An 18,813-nucleotide genomic window follows, 5' to 3' on the forward strand; every position below is an offset into this window, starting at 1 on the left:
TGATAGTCCACCGCGTGGTTTTTTTTTTGATAGTACACCACGTGGTTTTCACCGTGCAACCTTTCTTTTTTTTTTTCTTTTTAACCGCCGGCCGGTTGCGCCGAGCGGGGCCCGGCCGATCGAGAGCTGGAAGGTCTCAATTTTTGCGCGCTGTTGCCTGCCGGTGGTGTATACTGTATACTAGTACTCCACTAGTTTGCTTGGGGTCGACGTCGCCATCGCCGTCGCTTTCGGCTCATCGGGTGGATGTGAGGAAAGTTGCGTTGCGCGTGACGAGGCGAATCCTCGGAGCCAGGGACGGACGAACAAGATAACATCCGCCCTCGTCACCTCACCCACCATTGCTGCTGCTGCTAGAACCGTGTCAGCTGATCCATGGATTGAGCAGCAGACCTCATCTCGCTACGAATGTGTGTAAAAAGACCCATCCAATCGAAGGCGCAGAGGCCCAAAGTTTGGTGGTTGCAATGCACAACTGCTCATCCATGATGCGAAGGCAGGCAGAACACGAATGCACCGAGACGATTCTCATTCCGAAGCGTGAAGACATTAAAAACTGCATAACACGGCCCGAATAGCCTAACAGACAGAGCGTGCATAAAGGGGGCACAGTACAAAAGCATATATAGAACAAAACAGTCTCATCTCCAGGCTACTAAGATTATGACTTTAACAAAGTTCGCCAGGCTACCCACTGTTCCAAAAAAACAGCATCAGGAAACCGTATGCAGTCACAAGTCAGGAGATCATCATGGTGTGATACAGACATCTTACTTAAAACTCCGCAAATAACGGACAGTATCTCTCGGCTCCTTTTTCCTGGACAATTACTAAGGATGCGTACGCGTGATTGGCAGGCTTCAGACCTCGGATGCCTTCGGGGAGTTCTCGGGCGTCTTCAGCGGCGCGTCAGGTGCCTTCCTCGCCTTGTGAGCCTCCACCGCACCCTTGAACTCCTCCCTCGTGGCGGTGTCCTTGAACTTCAGAGCGAACGTCGCGAGGCCGCCCTGCGACTCGCCAATGCTGTTCATGCAGGCGAAAGTCACACCCTTCTTGTCCATGTCCTTGAGCGACATGTCGTCATAGAGGCTCGCGTTCAGGACCAACCGGTAATTTCCCTTGGTCCTCATGACGAGCCGGGCTCTCTCATCACCAGATACAGGGACGTTCAGCTTCAGTTCACCTTTTCCTCGTTCTTTCCAGCCCCCATCCAAGTACTCATACAAAGCAGAGTCAGCAGTAAATGCAGCCTTCTCGTTTTCTTCACCAGTTTCAACAGGGCCCTCTGTCATAGCAAATTTCTTGGGTGCCTCTCCTGAAGTAGCGAGCGCTGTGGAGGAACTACCGTTGTTGGTAGCACCAAGGTTAAAAGGGAATGAAGAACCATCAGTCTTCAGCCCAAATAGGGGACCAGCACTTGATCCATCTTTAGACGCCGAGCCAAATGAGAATGATGTGCTTGAAAATCCAGTTCCAGCCAGACCTGTGAAGGCATTTTGACCACTTGACAGATTCTTAAAGGAGAAAAGAGGTGCTGCTGATGAGGACTGCCCTTTGTTATCAGCATCTTTCTGCTCATCAGACAACCCATCCTTGGTCTCTGATTCACCTCCATCTTTCTTCTCAGTATCATCCTTACTGATTTTATCTTCATTTCCAGCTTCATCTGCCCCTTCCTTTTCTGCGGCATTTCCGTCGTTTGTTTTGCCCTCAACTTCAGATGGCACACTGTGACCTTCCTTGGGTTCTCCAACTACTATGTCTCCACCAGATCCATCCTTTGTGTCTACTGCCTTGTCACTGGTTTCAACAGGTTGAGGCAGCGCTTCAGTTGTGGCACCAGAGTCAGTTTTCACAGCTGATTCATCCTTCTGAATCTCAGTTACCTCACCAGAGCCAGCATTCTTGTCCGGCACAGGCGAAGTATCTTTACCACTACCATTGCTGCCCTCATCAGTTTTGACTTCTGAAGGTTGAGGTTCTGTGACAGGGGCACTTGCATGAACACTAGAATCCGTGGGGGTAAATCTGATTGCAGAGAAAGGATTAGAAGAAGGAGCTGACGACGGCTGCTGGCGCCGAACCTTTACAATTCTTCGGGTTGCCATCACTTCCTCAGGAGCTTTCTTAAACGTACCCATCTCTTGCTCTGGTCCGTCATCATCAGGCTCAGGATTATCCTTGTTGATTTGGGTACCTGCCACCCTCTTCCTAGAGCTTGGCGCCTGTTCATCATCCGCCATCTTTCAAAATTGGTAGCACCTGGAAATTTAAACAAGAGAACAAACTGAGAAAACAGTGAAAATGGTTCCATGAGCCACCACGAAATCATAAGAGACCAGCAGAGTACCACAAAGTAAGGTCTATACAACAGCCACAAAGAAAAATTTTTTAGACACTTATATGTTACTCCCTCCGTTCCAAAATGTAAGGTGTTTTGGTTTTTGATTCCTAAGTCAAACTTCTCTAAATTCAAACAAATTCATAGAAAAATGCACCAACACAATATCAAATTAGTTTCATTAAATCCATCATCAAATGTCTTGAAAGAGCATTCATTTGGCAGTATTTGTTAATATATTTTTCTATAAACTTGGTCAAAGTTAGAAAAGTTTGACTTGGGACAAAACTAATACAACTAACATTTTGGAACAGAGGTAGTAATATCCAGATCCTTTTACAACCCTACAACTATATACAAAAGATAATTTAACAAGAACAGGAACATTGCACGGGTGCAAGATATTTGTGAACTCTAATATCATGGTTTTATGTTTGCACCTCTAAGCAAAGAAACGCACTCAAAAGAACAAAAAAAAACACATGTAATGCTACCAAACTATGAAATGATGCAAGCGGGGTAGTCTGCAGACAGCCTGCAGGCCGCCACACTAGCCACAACACTTTTCTGCGGCTTTGCACTGTCCGAGCAGGTCAAACGTGCTCGCCGCACACATCCGTGGGGCTTGACAAGAGAAGAAAAGCCTAGCGGGAGCCCGTAGAAGCAACTTTCAACCGAATTGCTGACATGTGGCAGGAAATTTCAAATTAACTCATTTAGACCAGAGAAATCACAATACAGTGAGACCAAAAAAAACCTGCTGACAGCTTTGACAAGTCAGTAAATTCATTTTTTTATTAGAGCTAGAATAAAAAAACTTAAATTTAAATTGCAACAAGAATTGCATCAAATTAACTAAAAAAGGTGCATTTCTTACATCTAGCGGGTAAACAGACTTAATTGAACTGCATGCTCCAACATGGCGAAGTTGATATAAATAGAACAGAAAAGAGTTGCCTTCGCTTGTCCAACAGCAACAAAACGGCCACCAGATAAAAAAAGATCAAGCTTTTGGACATGTTTGGAAGATCCAAAACTTCAACTGGCTAGTAGGCATGCATATTCAGATTTTCCGAAAGGGATGAACATGTAAAATTTAACTTTACATCAGAACTGGAATCAAAGAAATACAGACTCGTGTGATTATGCAATTCCAACTTACAAGTGATCATTAATTTTGTCCTACGCTATGAATTCCAGAATATAGTTAGTAAATTGATAAATGGTGATGATGCAAGCTAAGATGAACAAACCAATCCCAAGAAGCAACTACACTTTGCAATCAGATACAATTCATAATATGGAGAGGAAAACAGAAAGTTACTTTGACTGCCATATGAATAATCCCACGCTCCACTTTTAATTTTTAAATAACACTAGATCACATACCACTGCATCTACTCTAAGTAAAACATGTATTGCTCTACAATACAATACTATTCAGCAGTCCTGACTAGATCAAACTGAAACTTAACCAATTTGTTACCAAGTAGTAGAACTCTCAAGATTAATATGAGCAGGACACCTGTAAAGAAAAAGTGGGAACAGAACAAAGAAAATGGGAGCAGATCAGGAGGATTAATGTGATCTCACGTACACAATACAGTAAATCAGGTGCCATGTATTAAACATAAACACCTCATACATTTCATAGCAAGTCTGCATATATAGCCAAGTACTAAATAAGCTCAGCTAAACTACTTACAGTTCTACTTTTTCAGAGACCATCATCCAAGACAGAAGACCAGACAAATAAGCGAGTACATCGAAACAAGCACACTGTAACAACACCCTACACCGAGCAACCTAGCTAGCTACTCCATGCTAGCAACAAAATCACAAACACACCCAGCTAAAGCTGAAGTACCTGACGGATTACTAGATAAGGACCTTGTACTAATGCTGATACTACTACGAGATCCTATCACTACCCAGTGACGTACATCGCAGATAAGGAGAGCTGCCGCTCAAGGATGCAGCAAAAAAAAAAAAGAAAACAAAATCGCCGCGGCAACCACAAAATTCAATTAACAAATACAATTCAGATCAAGAAATCTAGCACATGGAGCCACAGATCAACTCATAAACCGACCAACTATGCGGACAAGAGAATGAATCTGAAAGACTGACCTCGCCGGTGAACTCGACAGCCCACTTAGGGTTTGACGGCGGAGGCGGAGGCAGCAGGCAGCGGTGCAGGTGACGGGAAGATAGGCGACACTGGCACCTTCGAGTGCTGCGGCGGTGACGAGGAGAGGGGCGCCGGCGGTGAAGAGGAGAGGCGCGGCGGCGGCGGCGGCGGCGCTCCTCACGGCTCACAGTCGCACGCACGCGACTACGCGAGCAAGCGAGGCAAGACGGAGATTCGTTTGCGGGGGAGAGAGAGAGAGAGCGTTTGCGGGCTTGTGCGAGATTTAGCGGGCCCTGCCGGCCGTCCACTTTCCTTCTTAGCAGGCCAGCCCGCTTCCGCTTCAGCCTGCTGCAATACTAAAGCTTAGCAGGCCTGTCAAGCTGTGAACGCAGCGGCGGGCCTTTGATGAGCCTATTTCCTTTCCGGTTACTCTTGACTGGTTAACAGCAACGGAAAGCCAGGTTGTACATCTCCCGGTATTTCAAGTTAGTAGTAGGGAGTGACTAGGCAACATTCGAGTAAAATTCATTTTTGTCTCCATCAAATCTTGAACCATCAAATTTTTGTCTCCCGGGATTGGCAAGATAGAGATCGATTGCAAACAGAAAAAAAAATCAATTATGACAGACAAGAAATATAAAAATCGATTGAAAACAAGAACTGAAATAATCATTGGAGAGCCGCATTAGCCTTTACTGGCCTTTTGCCGCTGCTCTTCCGATGGATGTCGCCGGCGAGGACGCCGTGGTGCAGAGGCCAGTGGTGGATGATGACACAGAGCCGTCGTCCGCTGATCCCGCAGGAGCAGCTCCGCGTGGAGGCGGCCAAGGATAACGCGGAGCCGTGGGCGGCGGCAGAGCACGATGAGGATGCCGGGGCAGCGCAATTGCCGGACCGGCAGTAAGAGACGGCGGCGGCCGCCGCGGATGATGCCGACTCCGGCGGGTGGAGTATCTCGTCACGAAGAGCTCGTCAGCGCGGGAGGGCGAGGCGCCAGGTTGGTATGAAGCGCCAGAACAGGGGAGGAAGATGCGGTGCTTCTCACCTCGGCAGCGTCTATGGCTGCCTGGAGAGGAGCCGAGCGCGGGCCGGGGCAGCTGCTGCCTCAACAAGCTGGAGAAGAAGAAGCAACACTTGTGGGCCGGATCATATTCCAGAAATCAAAACGGAAGCATGAACAACAATACAGTACACACCAAACATCATCTGCTGATGGAACCAAAAGGATATCGAGTGACGATAGAATAAAAAAACAATAGAAGATGGGCCGGGCTGCATTCGAGTGAAAACAGAAACAACAATACAGCACACACCAAAAATCGATTGATGACTGGGAGAAAAAAAACACTCGAGTGTTGTTTAGGAATTCTGTAGTATTATAGACATATTAAGATAAACTAAGATAAAACTAGGGAATAAGCCCTACCAAGAGGGTACGTGTTAAACTTCATAAGGAATTTTGACTAAGTGGAGGTCACTACTAGATTTACAGAAGTTGCTGAGAGTTAGTTACACTGGTACAAAAAAAATTTATAGTTCCGGTTGGAAAATATATGTTGTGCAGATTTTCCAACAGGAACAGTCGATCCGAAACTAAAAATAAAGTTCGGGTATGCGAACCGGAACTAAAATTTCGCGTCGCCCGTTGAACACCATGGTCGCCGCCGCGTTGGTCTTGTCTTTGGTGCCGAGCTCGCATCCGCCACCAGCTCCATTGGCGACCCGCGCTGCCCCGACGTCCGCCCGTGCCGAGCAGGTCGATCCCACGGCCGATTCGCTTGGACAGTGCCAGAGCAGGCTGATTCGCACGCGGACACTGGCTGGAGAACACTGCCGCCGTTCATTGCCCGAGCTCAAGTGCTGCCGGCCGATTCAAGCTCGTACGCCGCCGATTCGAGCCCGTCCGCGCCGATTCGTCATCCTCCACACGAGGTCCTCCCCCGCTCAAGCCCATCCTCCGCCCCAAGGTCGCCTCCAGATCTCCTCCGCCCACAGCCCCTTTGTCACAAGTTCGTCCGGTCGGAGGTTCTGTGTGCTCGAATTTTATTCGTCACGAGTGGATGCGACGGCAACGGCGATGGCCTACCCTCCCCTGATGCTATGGAATGCTTCAGAAATTCCCGCTACGAGGTGAACGCCCGCCTCCCCCTCAAATCCCATCCCATTCGATAGTTTTGCTCAATACCCGTGGTCTGTCTGGGCGATTTGTGCCAGGAATTTTGGTTTCCGGATGTTTAATTTCTCAGTCATTTTGACCGTATGGAGAGGCTCAGATGCGTTCTTCATCTTCGCAGATCGGACCAGCGTCGACTGGCTCAAAAGGCAAGATCCACGTTGGTGCCTCGGCTCCTCATCGTCACCAGAAGCTGTTGATTTCTTCCGAGGTTTCCCCGCCCACTATGCAAAGTGCCCATCCATACCCTCCTCCATCTGATCCCCTGTGGTTCTACATGATTTCCCATCGAGGCTTGGACTATTTGTGTAGGTAATAGCTCTTTTTAATTTCCATGAGCACAGGAAGGGACATAGATATCAGGCAGGTCGACGCGCGCAGATAGGTGAGGGCAGATCCCTCAGCTCCATTCTACAATCGACCTCATCGGGTGTTTTTTGTTGGAGGCAGTGGTGAGATCGCTAACGGTATGTTTGGTTGGTGGGATGATTGGAAATGAAATGGAGGGGTTTCATTTTTACTGGTATTTGGTTGAGGAACGGTGGAACGGAGCGGCTCCCGCACGGAAATATACCCTGAAGATGCGGAACGAGACGGCTCGATAAAAACGAGCGGACGCGAGCGGTTCCGTTCTCCTTACCAAACGTAGAACGGAGCGGCTCCATTCTCAGAAATTAGAATGGAGCCATTCCATTCAAATTGGCTCCCCGACCAAACGCACCCTCATTCCTCCCTTACCCTGTTCTTTCTTGTAATAGATCGGTCTTACATTGACTAAGATTGTTCAATTAGCTGTCTGTATCCTCTGCGAATCAAAGATCACGTGCACCAAATTGCTCAATTCCTCCAATTCACCCTCCGTCCTCAAATCCCCATAGCCACAGATCCATTCCTCTTCTATCAATCTTTGCTGAGTCAAATTAGTTTGCTTCTTTTTACTATGTACGTCAGCTAGTTATTTCAGTATTCGTGTATTAGTTGAGTTGTTCATCACTTAATTTTGGGTTTGCAATTTTGTTCAGGCTGTAGAATTTGGCGAAATCTTTTGTGACCACATGGGTTATGTTGGGAAGGAAATTATGATCCCATGTATATGGTAAGATTTAACATCATCAGTGTTTTTTCCTCAATTGCTCGCATACTAGTGAGATTCATTTCTTCACGGAGATGATTATGTAGTGCCTTTGTTGCTGCTGGCTGATTATAATTAAATCAGCTGCCACTCAGTGGTTTGTCTTCCACTCTTATTTTTTTATTTTATACATGATACGTCATGGCCTGAAGGTGGGAAGAATATGTGATTGATAATTCATTTGTTGATAAATACATTTAGTGGGATAATTAACATAGATATATACATATACATACAAAGTGCAACAAAGTTTCACATAGCATCTACGTTATATTTACTACTTGAATTAAGATTGTGTCCATCATAGTAGATATTTACTACGTATCGAAAAGTCTGTCTTCAATTTAAGGTCGCCTCTGAAATTACCTAGATATTTTTCGCTTAACTTTTTCTAAACTCTGCGCATGGTCGAGAATGAATAAATATAATTATCGCATAATTTCAAAGAAATGGTGATTAAGGCGGTATGACCAGAATTACCTTTTTAACATGTCGGTCATGCTTTTGTAATCTTCTGGATCTTTCCTCAGTGAGTCCATAACAATCGCTAAGCTTATATCAGGAATTATCACAATTAGTATCCAGTGATTTCTACAAGATTATACAGAGCCACTTCTTGTTAGGGTTAAAAAAAATCCAATTATACAAATGTTAGGGTTAAAAAAATCCAATTATACAAAAGTAAAAGGGTTACACAGTAGAAAATATTAATTAAAATATTATATTCTGCTTGAATTTCTGAATATCAAATGTATCTTTAGGGTTGTCTTTTAGAGTAATGCAATTCATAACCACTGGGTCGATGAAGCCCAAGTGAAAGTACCCTTTATTCCTGCAAGTTTGAATCTCCATTCTACATGATACAAAAGAAACAAGGAATATAGATTGAGGGCATGTAATAAGATTCACTAACTATGTAAATGGAAACTAAATAAAGAACACCACTTACAGAAGCCGGGTACTGATGAAAGAGATGTCGAGGGCATCTTAATGGTACAGTTGGTATAATTCTTTGAAGCTCAACCATATCGTGTCTTTGCCACAAAAGTTATCTTCATCTGTAATCCTTACACCCCATATGATATCGCCATGGGATGACGCCAATGTGTAGCAATCATGTAGCCTATGCAGTTGCGTTGGAAGCTGAGGCACGAGTTGATGGGGAACAAGACTCTTGCCAAACTCATATTTCCATCTAGTAACTCCGGGGTGTAATGCAATTTCTTGTCGCCCTGCAACCTCAGCCGCCGAGAGACTCGAGCTACCTAGAAAATCAATTAGCCCTTGTTGTATTGCTAGTAGCACCACGAGCAGTGGTATTGACTGCTTCTTTTGGCTCCGAGCTGTGGAACATCAGACGACGACCAAACAGATTTCTTCTTCTTGATGACTTGGAAATCGAGCGGTCGTACTCTGAAGGTGGAATAAATTTGATCCTATTTTCTTCGGCCATTCCCATAAAAAAGGCCGACTTGCTTGGATCTATAGGTTTCTTCTTCTATGGCTTTTCGATGCGAAGTGCTCTTTAACCTCTTTTTGACTCTGCTTCTTGCATTCTTCATAAGAAAGATTCCACGGTAGCGTAGGAGCCTCCTTAGCTTTCTTCTTCAGGTGCTGCGGCTTCTTTGGAGGCTCTTTAACCGATGATTGTTTCTTCGGCAGTTGCTTTTGCTTCTTTGCCGACGGAGGATGAGGTGACGGAGGAGAAGACGGCTGCCTAGGAGATGAAGCAGGTGACATTGGACTCATGGTAGGTGCCCTTGAAGGAGAATTTTGTGGTTTAGCTAGCGGAGATGGTGGACTCGTGTTGGGTGCCCTTGGAGGAGGTTGCGGAGATGTTGGCCTTGATGCCTGATCAGTAGTCTTAAGGATGATGTGGCGCTTTTCCCACAGGATCCAACCATGAATGGCCTCTACTAGTGTCGTCTTCCCGTCACCTCCAGGAATGTCGAGCTTGAGCTTGTCATAACCATCAACACCTACTTTGGCATATCCAGCAGGAATCGGTTACCCAATGTAGACGTCTCTTGGTTGGGTTGGCATAGCAGTACCACAGTCAACCGTGAAGATTATGCCCTTGTGTTTACTTTGCAGCACACAAGGTGTCCGTTGAGTGATATCATCCACAGGATAGCGCTGCTGGCCAGTTTCAACTATGGGGAATATTGCGTTGTTGATAGGGAGATCCGTGGAAGCGCAACTGCTTATTCGCTGAGACACATTAGCTTCATTGACATTAGGCACTGGAGCCGGTTGTGATTGCTGCTGCTGGCTCATTGTTATGGCAACTTGTCGTTTCACTTCATTCGCCATTCGTGCATCGTTAGATAACAACTGCTCTTCAAGCCTTCTCAAGCGCGCTTGCTCCTTGTTCTTCCTTCTTTGTTGACTTCTGTAAGAGTCGATGTACTCGTTGAACCCATATTTCCACGGAATCACGCCTTTGCCTTGTGTTCGACTCGGATGTTCTGGATTCCGAAGGGTGTAATCGACTTGGATGTTCTGGATTTTGAAGGGCGTAAGTCAACTCGTCCTTTTCTCTATCAGGCTCGAATATTCCCTCAGCAACTGCTTCTATGGCCTCTTGTAGCTTCTAGGCTGCTTCCTAAATTTTTTGGCCAAAGATGCACGGCCCATTCTCTAGGTCCAAGCTTCCGCCATGAGCATAATACCAGTTCCTTGAACGTTCAGGTCAGTTGATGGTCGCAGGTGTGATACCTCTAGCAAGCAAATCTTGCTGCATCTCGTTCTATTTTCGGGATTGCGATCTTGTAGCCACCTTGCTCTAGAGTGTGGTGATATTTTTTCTTCAATGCATTTTCTTTGTTCCTTTGCACCACTGAATACCAAGCTCCAAACACTTATATGCCATAAATGCATCCTAGTGGTCCTTCTATTTTTCAAGTACTTCTGTAAATGTTGGCGTTTTCCCTTTCTTGTTATAATCCTCCCTTTCTTGATATAATCTTTAACCAAATTCTTCTTGAAGGTCTGAAATTGTGTGGCCATCTTCTTGAAGGTCCATTTGTTAACTAATTCTTCAGACTCTGCTGGAAGTGTGAAATTATTCTTTCATTCACGCCAAAGTTATTTCTTATCTCTTTAAGGGACCACTACACTTTGCTCGTTTGCATTATTGGATTTCCATAACCTAAAGCTGATCGGGATGTGGTCCGCCACATGACGTCCACATTCTCTTATGTATTTCCCTACAGTATTGGCGGGAGTAATGGGTTCGCCATCATGTGCCACTTCTGTGATATTGTATCGCCCTTCCAATTTTTTGGTCGGACCTCGTTTGCCTCTTTTAGGTTTCTCCGATGCCGAGGGCTACAAATAAAAGACATATTATTATTCATGCTCAATAATAGTCATTCTCTATATTGTTTCTCATATATACATATAAAAGATATATATACATTCTCGGTTTGTTGATCAGCACCATCATCGGATTGCTCAATTCAGTGGACATATTAAGGTATATGTTGGTATTGCTGGCATCATCACCAGCTTCTTCTTCTTCGACATGATGATGAGCATCAGCACCGGCTTCTTCTTATGTGACATTACGAGCATCACCACCGGCAATCATGTTCATTAGGAACTGATTAGCATCTCCATCATCTCTCGGGTCCACCTTAACTAGTAACAAAATACAAAATAAAAAATCAAAATTTTCTATTAAATAACACTAAATATCTATAAATTTTCTAAAGATTTATACGTAAGTAACTATAGATTTCAGGGTTAGTTATAAAAAATAACGTTAAGGATCAGCCCTATAAAATTTCTAAGGACTTACACGTAAGTAACTATAGACTTCAAGATTAGTTATAAAAAATAACGCTAAGGATCAACCCTATACAATTTCTAAGGGCTTATAAGTAATTAACAGTAGACTTCAGGGTTAGTTATAAAAAATAACGCTAAGGATCAGCCCTATACAATTTCTTAAAACTTATACTTTAAATTTCTAAAATATATACTAAAGTAAATATACATGAAATTTTCAAAAATTTAATCTAGTCATTGTAATCGCTAGCAATTTTCTACAAATTAATCTAGTCATAATAGCCACGATACAAAATTTCTATAATTTCTACTATTGTGATTTACTATAGACTTTAGGGTCACTTATGTACAATATACAATTTTCTAGAATTTTTCTAGTCAATAAAGTAAATATACAATTTTTTTGAATTTTTTCTAGCCATTAAAATCACTAAGTACTTTATATAATGACACAAACTACAAGTCTACATGTATATATAATAAATTTTTCAAAAAATTCTAAGTAATTAGTAATTGACTTTATCAAAAAAATACTAAGTATTTGACTTCATAAAAAACGCAAACTAATTAACTTTATTAAAAAACTAACAAATATATTTCTGAATGTTCTAGAACAAGCCATATATATGCATTCGATACTTCAATACTAACCAACAAAAAAAATTGAATCTGTTGTTAAATCTTTGTGATTTTGCTCACGAGCCATTTAATTTCTCTAACAAATTAAACCAAATAAAACTAACTAATTAATTGTACTAACAAACTAGCCAATTAAACATCTAAACTAAATAAACATATCTAGTTTCATAATATAAATCTACCATCATACAACTAAACATACAAAATACAAAAATAATTCAAACAACTAAACCTAACACAACGCGCACACGCACACAACACACGTGCATGCACACTCACACAATATTGCGCCGGTTGGCGTTGTACGGTGGAAATGCAAGGACAGGGCGGCGTGTCGCACAGAGATGGTCGCGGGGGTGGCATGTCGCAGGGGCTGCACGGGGCGGACGTAGAGGCGACAGCGACGTTGGCGCGGAGGAGAGACGGCGGCTAAGATCGAGACTGGAGAAGGGAGAAGGGAAGGCGGGGATATACTGGGGGCGTCCTTTAGTCCCGGGTCCAGCCATGGCCTAGGACTAAAAGATATGGATATCACGGCTCCTGATGCAACCACACCTATGGGATAGTAAGGGCAACAAGATCATATAATTAGAGATCAAGCTTACATGCCTAATTCTCAGGTAAATTCATTTCTAGTTGTCCATACATATAGTTCTCATAATTGGATGCTACTAAACCATGATGATGATTTATTTATATTTAGAAATATGAGAGAAGAACCAGCCAAGGGTAAGGGTGCGAGCAGCAAGTTTGCACCTGGAGGAAGATTATACAACAGTCAGTTCGGACCAAGAGGAAGCAAGTTCGGACCATCCTTTCGGACCACGCGTTCGGACCTACATGAAGCGCTAGATTGAAATGACAATAATTCTTCACTCCAAAGGTTGCTTGAGGCCCATGAGTACTTGTTGAAAAGATTTTGAAGTCTATTTTCAGATGGATCCAGCATCATAATCAGATTCATCCGAAGCTGATCATAATCAGCCAAGAACCTCTAGTTTGAACAGAACCCCAACCGTTGGACCTACGGGCCTTATTTTCAATATAGCCCATGAAGGGAGCGTCTTAGGGTTTGGATGGCTCATCCAGGACGTTCTGGTAGCAGCCTTCCCATCCCATAAATAGAAGTAGCAGCCGTCATTTGAGATTTGGATTTTGTGTTGTTGAAAGTTTAGCTATTGCTACTTTTTTGTAAACGCGTGTGCTGATCAGACCATCCGATTTGCTTGATTCAGAACCTCAACTTCGTGTGTATCAAATTTATCCCTTAGGCAAGGTCTGTGTGCTGTTTGCTTGTCCACTTGTTCTTACTTGTTCTTCGATTTGCTTACAGGTTCAAGGTTGTTCTTGGCATAGGAATAACAGCACGTATCGGAGGCGGTGTAACTATCGCTAAAGCGGAACCCATTGTGGTGTTGTAACTGAGCAGCATAAAGGTCTAAAGGTCCCGGGTGGAGCCACAACCTGGGACTAAAGGTCTTTAGTCTCGGGTCGTGGCTGGATCCGGGACTAAAGGGAAATTTTGGCAGGCTACGTACCAATTTCGGCCCACCTTTAGTCCCGGATGGATCTACCACCCGTGACAAATAGTGTCTTGTTCCAGTTTTTGGGTATTTTTATTTTGTTTTATTTATTTTATAAATAGACCGACAGTTGTTAATTGCGTAAAAAGTAATTTATGGGTTAAAAAGATGCCAAACAAGGTATTTGGTTTTGTTTAACTTTGATATACATAAAAAATCTTCAATTTATATTTATGTGTTTTGATCCATGAAATACATAATTTGATACCCATTATATTTTTCGTTTTCATCGTGCAAATATGTATTAGCTAAATTAAATATTTAAAATTATTGCTTTTCAACGGGAAATGAGTTTCCTCACCACATTAACGTTAAAAATAAATTTTGTCATAATATTATTGCCAATAATAAACTTTTTTATGAAATCCATGAGTTTTTACCTTATATTAATCACTATAATAAATCTATAACCCTTTAAAACACACTGTTTGATTTCTTTCTAATGGTCACACAACCTAATATCCCCGGTGAGAAGATCTTGTCTACATCCACGCAAAACTCTTCACCCAACAAACCTACGCTATCTAAATCAACCGTTCAGATTTCTTCCTAATCCCTCTCCTCACTCATCACTCAACTCTCACGGCCCAGATTGTTTGGATCATCCCGCGCCCATCCCTTCCCGGCTGCCCCACCTCCTCGCGGTCCACGCCTGGTCGGCCGCCCGCAACGTCTCCTCTCCCAATCGGCACGCCTCTCCGCTTCCCCGCGCCTGTCCACGCCGCTGCGGCTTCTCGTCTTCCAAACCGACGCGCCTCTCCTCTTCCCGCGCCTCTTGCCCTTCCATCGATGCGCCACCCGTTCATCCAGTGCCGCCTCCCCAAAGCGCTGGCGGTGAGGCCCCCTCGTCCAAGCCTCGTCGACCGCAAACGCCACCGCCGCCGCACCTCCTCCACGCCTCTTCCTCATATCTTCGCGCCTCCCCTTCCTCAAATCTTCGCGCCATCCATCCAGTGTTGCTTGGAGGAGACGATGTAGGCAGCGACGGCGACCGCGGAGGAGAAGGCCGGATCCGCTGCGGAGGCTGCAAATGTCGTGGGCCACCACAGATTCCTTCTCACTCCAAATCCTAGTGCACAAGAAGAGACAGATGAGGTATCGATCTCCAGTCCACTCAGTGCATTCCTCTTCCCTATTCGATCTGCACTTTGGAGTTTTGATTTGTTTGTATGTTCGTTTCAGCTGGGTAGACTGAGCAGCTCTCTCTGAAACGAAGCGGCGTTGGAGGGTGACGAGGTTAGGAGGCTCGACAAGTGGTGCGCGGACGCAATGGCGATGATGTTCGTTTCTGCTCCTGGTAATTTGCTCTATGCATTCTATGTGATCGTCATGTTTGAAGTGACGATTCTATTTGTCTAATTTCGTCCTTCCCAGAAATGTTAGCAATATGTGCAGTTTTGGATTAAGGCATTGCTGGCCCAAGAGATTGAAGACGGAAAAGTGCAGGAGGCAATGCTGAGGGTGTTGGCATCAGTGTGTACGTGGACGAGGCCATGCTGAGGTTTATTCCTGGAGCATGCCTGCACGCGTGCATTCATTCTCGGACTCATGTCTACTGCACATTGCGGATTGTAAGGTAACATGATTGTTTTTTCATCAAAATTCTCCCTATTTTTCTGTTTGTCTCAAAATTGATGTCGTTGATGTGAAGTCTTCAATCTGACAGGAGTCAGGGAGAACAATTGCTAGCACCTGAGGCTGTTCGCAAGTCTTTGGTACTTTTGAAAAATGGCAAGGATCAGAAGGAGCTGCTCCATTTATTGGATAAAACTGCAAAAAGAATATAGGTTGCAAGAACATATGCTGAAAATAGGATACCAGTGTGGTGGGTGGATGATTGCATGGCACAAAAAAAGTGGAAAAATGACTCTCGGTAAGAATAAACTCAGCTTTGCAAAAATAAATGTTTTTAGCATTATTAGTTCACGTGATTGCTTCATACAATCATTTTTCTGTTTTTTCTTTTTAGGCATTGCAGGTATTTTTTTTGCTCAATCAATTATTGCTCCAATTCTTTGCAACATGCTGATCATTGAAATTTGTGGATGCACCTGATCTGTTGTTCGGATGTATAAATTTTGTTAGGAAATTTCTTGTGCCTCCTTTTCAAAGTGGCAGATGAGTTCTTTGTTTTCCCATGCTACCAACCACAAAGCTGGAGTTCTTGACATTTTTGTTTGACTTAACTATATCTGGTGCTTAATGCCTATGGAGTTCTGTTCTTTATTTCATTGAAGATTAACTAGGAAACTGATTAGGCATATTAACTAGGAGAAGCATTTTAATCCCATTATTAATAAGAAGTATCATTTTTCTACTGCTCCCTGAGATGATGCTGCCTCATATCTTCTGTTATTGTCTTGCAGTCATGTTCTTGGCAATTTGGGTGGTGATGGATCTTTGGTTGCTGCTTGGACATGGGTTATGTTGCTGTCATACAATCTGTATGTCTTGTTTTATGCCAAGATTGGTTTTAGAATTAGATGTTAAATATAATTTATGTGGGTATGAGAGGCCACACATCTGATGTGACAGCTCTTTTTTCTATGGCCTTGTAGAATGGAATTTTCATTTTTGTGATATCCGCATAAGCAAAATTTGAAAATTAGGGGTTTAATTATGGTTCAGGATTCTCTCTTTCTTCCCATTTGCAACCAACTGGTATTCATTTCATTGATCGGGTTCAAGCTTCTGAATCTTCTGTACAATGTATTCAGTAAAGTTTCTGTTTTAAAGAGTATAATAATCTGTGGTGAGATATTGGGTCTCATGTTGAGATTTAGGCTCTCTATGGCTGTTTTGAAGAATGGCTAGGTTGTCACCCAGTTGGGCCAAAGATTGCACCCGAGTTACGTAACCTGCATCTTGGAAATCACTGCTTTAGCGTCAATGCCATCAGAACTATGATGCCATGTTAAGTAGTGCTCTTTGGCGTTCTTCGTGCTCATTTTGGTGCTTGCCTTCTTCGGCTCATATATGTGAGGATTCCTGCACTAGCACTGAACATGTTGTACAAAAGCAAAATTTAAGGTTGTTGTAAGTATGTTCTGTAGCACTGAAACTTCCATGCTTCTGAAATTTTGCTGTCGCATGACCTTTTCCTGAGGTGGCTTGCAAGGGTGCCGGTGCTTTATGTAGGTGTGGCTCCTGGAATGGCGAAGGTATGGCTTAAGCATCCTTGAAGTCCACGGTGAGCATAACCAGTTTGGATTGAGATCCCGGATATTTGTGATTTGAGTATGTGCAGCACTGAAAGTTGTGGAAGGCTAAGCAAGAAAGAAGCAGAATGATGCAGAATTCCTCCTCAAGCATTAGATCTCCATGCCAAGCTCCCTTTGCTCTGATATGGCGTCTAGGCACAACATGTTTGCTGAAATGCCTAATAAAAGAGTACAGGTCGGAGCCAGTGATAGCGGGGTCTTTCTGCTTGGAGAGACCAGCCAATTATTTAATATTTTTTTCTTGTGGGAAGATTCAGGGTGTGTAAACTTCAAGAATATTGAATGTAAGGGTCTGTTTAGTTAGTTGCGTGCAAATGCAAAAAAAATTTTGCAAAAAAATCTTACCAATTCGAAGTACTAAATAAAATCTATTTATAAAACTTTTTGCACAGATGGGTTGTAAATCGCGAGACGAATCTAATGATGCTAATTAATCCATGATTAAACAATAATTAGCAGATGGTTACTGTAGCATCACTGTTGCAAAATATGGATTAAGTAGGTTCATTTAGATTCGTCTCGCGATTTACCGACCATCCATGCAAAAAGTTTTATAAATAGACTTCATTTAATCAAATTAGTAAGATTTCTTCAAAAATTTTGCGTTTATATTTTTTTTTTACAGCCTGGGAAGGGCGATGTTGGCCTCACATGGAGTACGGCATTTTGTACAGTGTAAACTTGAAGAAATATATTGTCTTGTGATGGTTTGATTTGCAATATCAATTTTTTTTTGTTGAGAAAACCGGGCTTGTATTTCACAGATATTTCTGATGATTACAACCCAGCACTTACAAAGACACCCTTGAAAGAAAGGAAAATTACATTCAGATCCTTGCAAGTTTCTCCCGCTGTTCCTCGTCGCCGGCGACCAGATCAATCGCGTTGAATCCGACCGCCCTCCCGACGAAGAAGCTTCAAAGATTAAAAACGGCACCAAGAGCAGCACAGCGGCGTAACCGACATGCTTTTTAATCGATGAACGTGCAGGCCTAGCTAGATGACCAGCCGTCATCGCATCGCCGGAGAATAGAGCGCCTGGCGCCACAACCAGCAACGTCCCCAGCTCGCCGGCCATCAGAACACCCCGAAGGGGAAGTAAACCACCAGAAAAGGTGGTAAGCAACAACCAACCCAGCTTCACATGGAGTTGGTAACCGAACCTGATACAGCCGCCGCCGGCGAAGCCAAAGTCACCGGAGATGACGAAGAAGCTCTCACCAAATCTCGATCTGGATCCTTCCTCCTCGCAACCACGACGATACCAGCTGGAGGCGCCGCACAGGTAGACACACCTCCGGTCTGCAGCTTTATTGAAGCCAAGGCTGCATCGGAGGGAAACCTTTCTCACGATGCTCCGGAGACCCGTCCCCGGTGAGAAGCAAAATACCCTAGATTCAGGGGACTCGCGCCTCAACTCGCCAGAGAACCCGTGACGCACGGAGGAAGACACCGCCTCCGACGGAACCACCAGAGAATTCGGGAAGGAGCAAAATCTACCCGACAACCAAAGAAGCATCGCCGGGGATTACAAGCTAGTGGACTTACATATGTAGCTGTACAAAATCCCTCCACCTAGAAGCCGGGCTCCCCTCTCGTCTCCTTCGCCCAAAAGGACGCCAGAGGGGAAGCGAGGTCGCCTGAGAATCGTCTGGAAGCTACCGAGAGGATAAGGACACTTAGCAATGTAGCGTTAGCACGGGCATTATACTAGTAATAAGTGTGTATGTGTGTAAGTGTGAGTGACTGTGCGTTGGAGCGTGAGTGTGCATGTACGTGTTAGTATAAATTTGATGAAATA

General features: G+C 43.9%; 1 protein-coding gene across 1 annotated transcript; it reads right to left on the reverse strand.

Moving 5' to 3' along the window:
- Positions 1 to 594: 594 nt before the first annotated feature.
- On the reverse strand, positions 595 to 4,730 carry LOC112886202 (nuclear pore complex protein NUP50A-like). The gene is made up of 2 exons (XM_025952013.1): positions 4,472 to 4,730; positions 595 to 2,262 (listed from the first exon to the last, which is right to left on the reverse strand). Exon 2 carries the CDS (start codon positions 2,241 to 2,243, stop codon positions 861 to 863), a length of 1,383 nt encoding a protein of 460 aa, XP_025807798.1. The 5' UTR covers positions 2,244 to 2,262; positions 4,472 to 4,730; the 3' UTR covers positions 595 to 860.
- Between the last annotated feature and the right edge of the window lie 14,083 nt (positions 4,731 to 18,813).

The sequence above is a fragment of the Panicum hallii genome, chromosome 3, assembly GCF_002211085.1.
Source record: "Panicum hallii strain FIL2 chromosome 3, PHallii_v3.1, whole genome shotgun sequence".
NCBI lineage: Eukaryota > Viridiplantae > Streptophyta > Magnoliopsida > Poales > Poaceae > Panicum > Panicum hallii.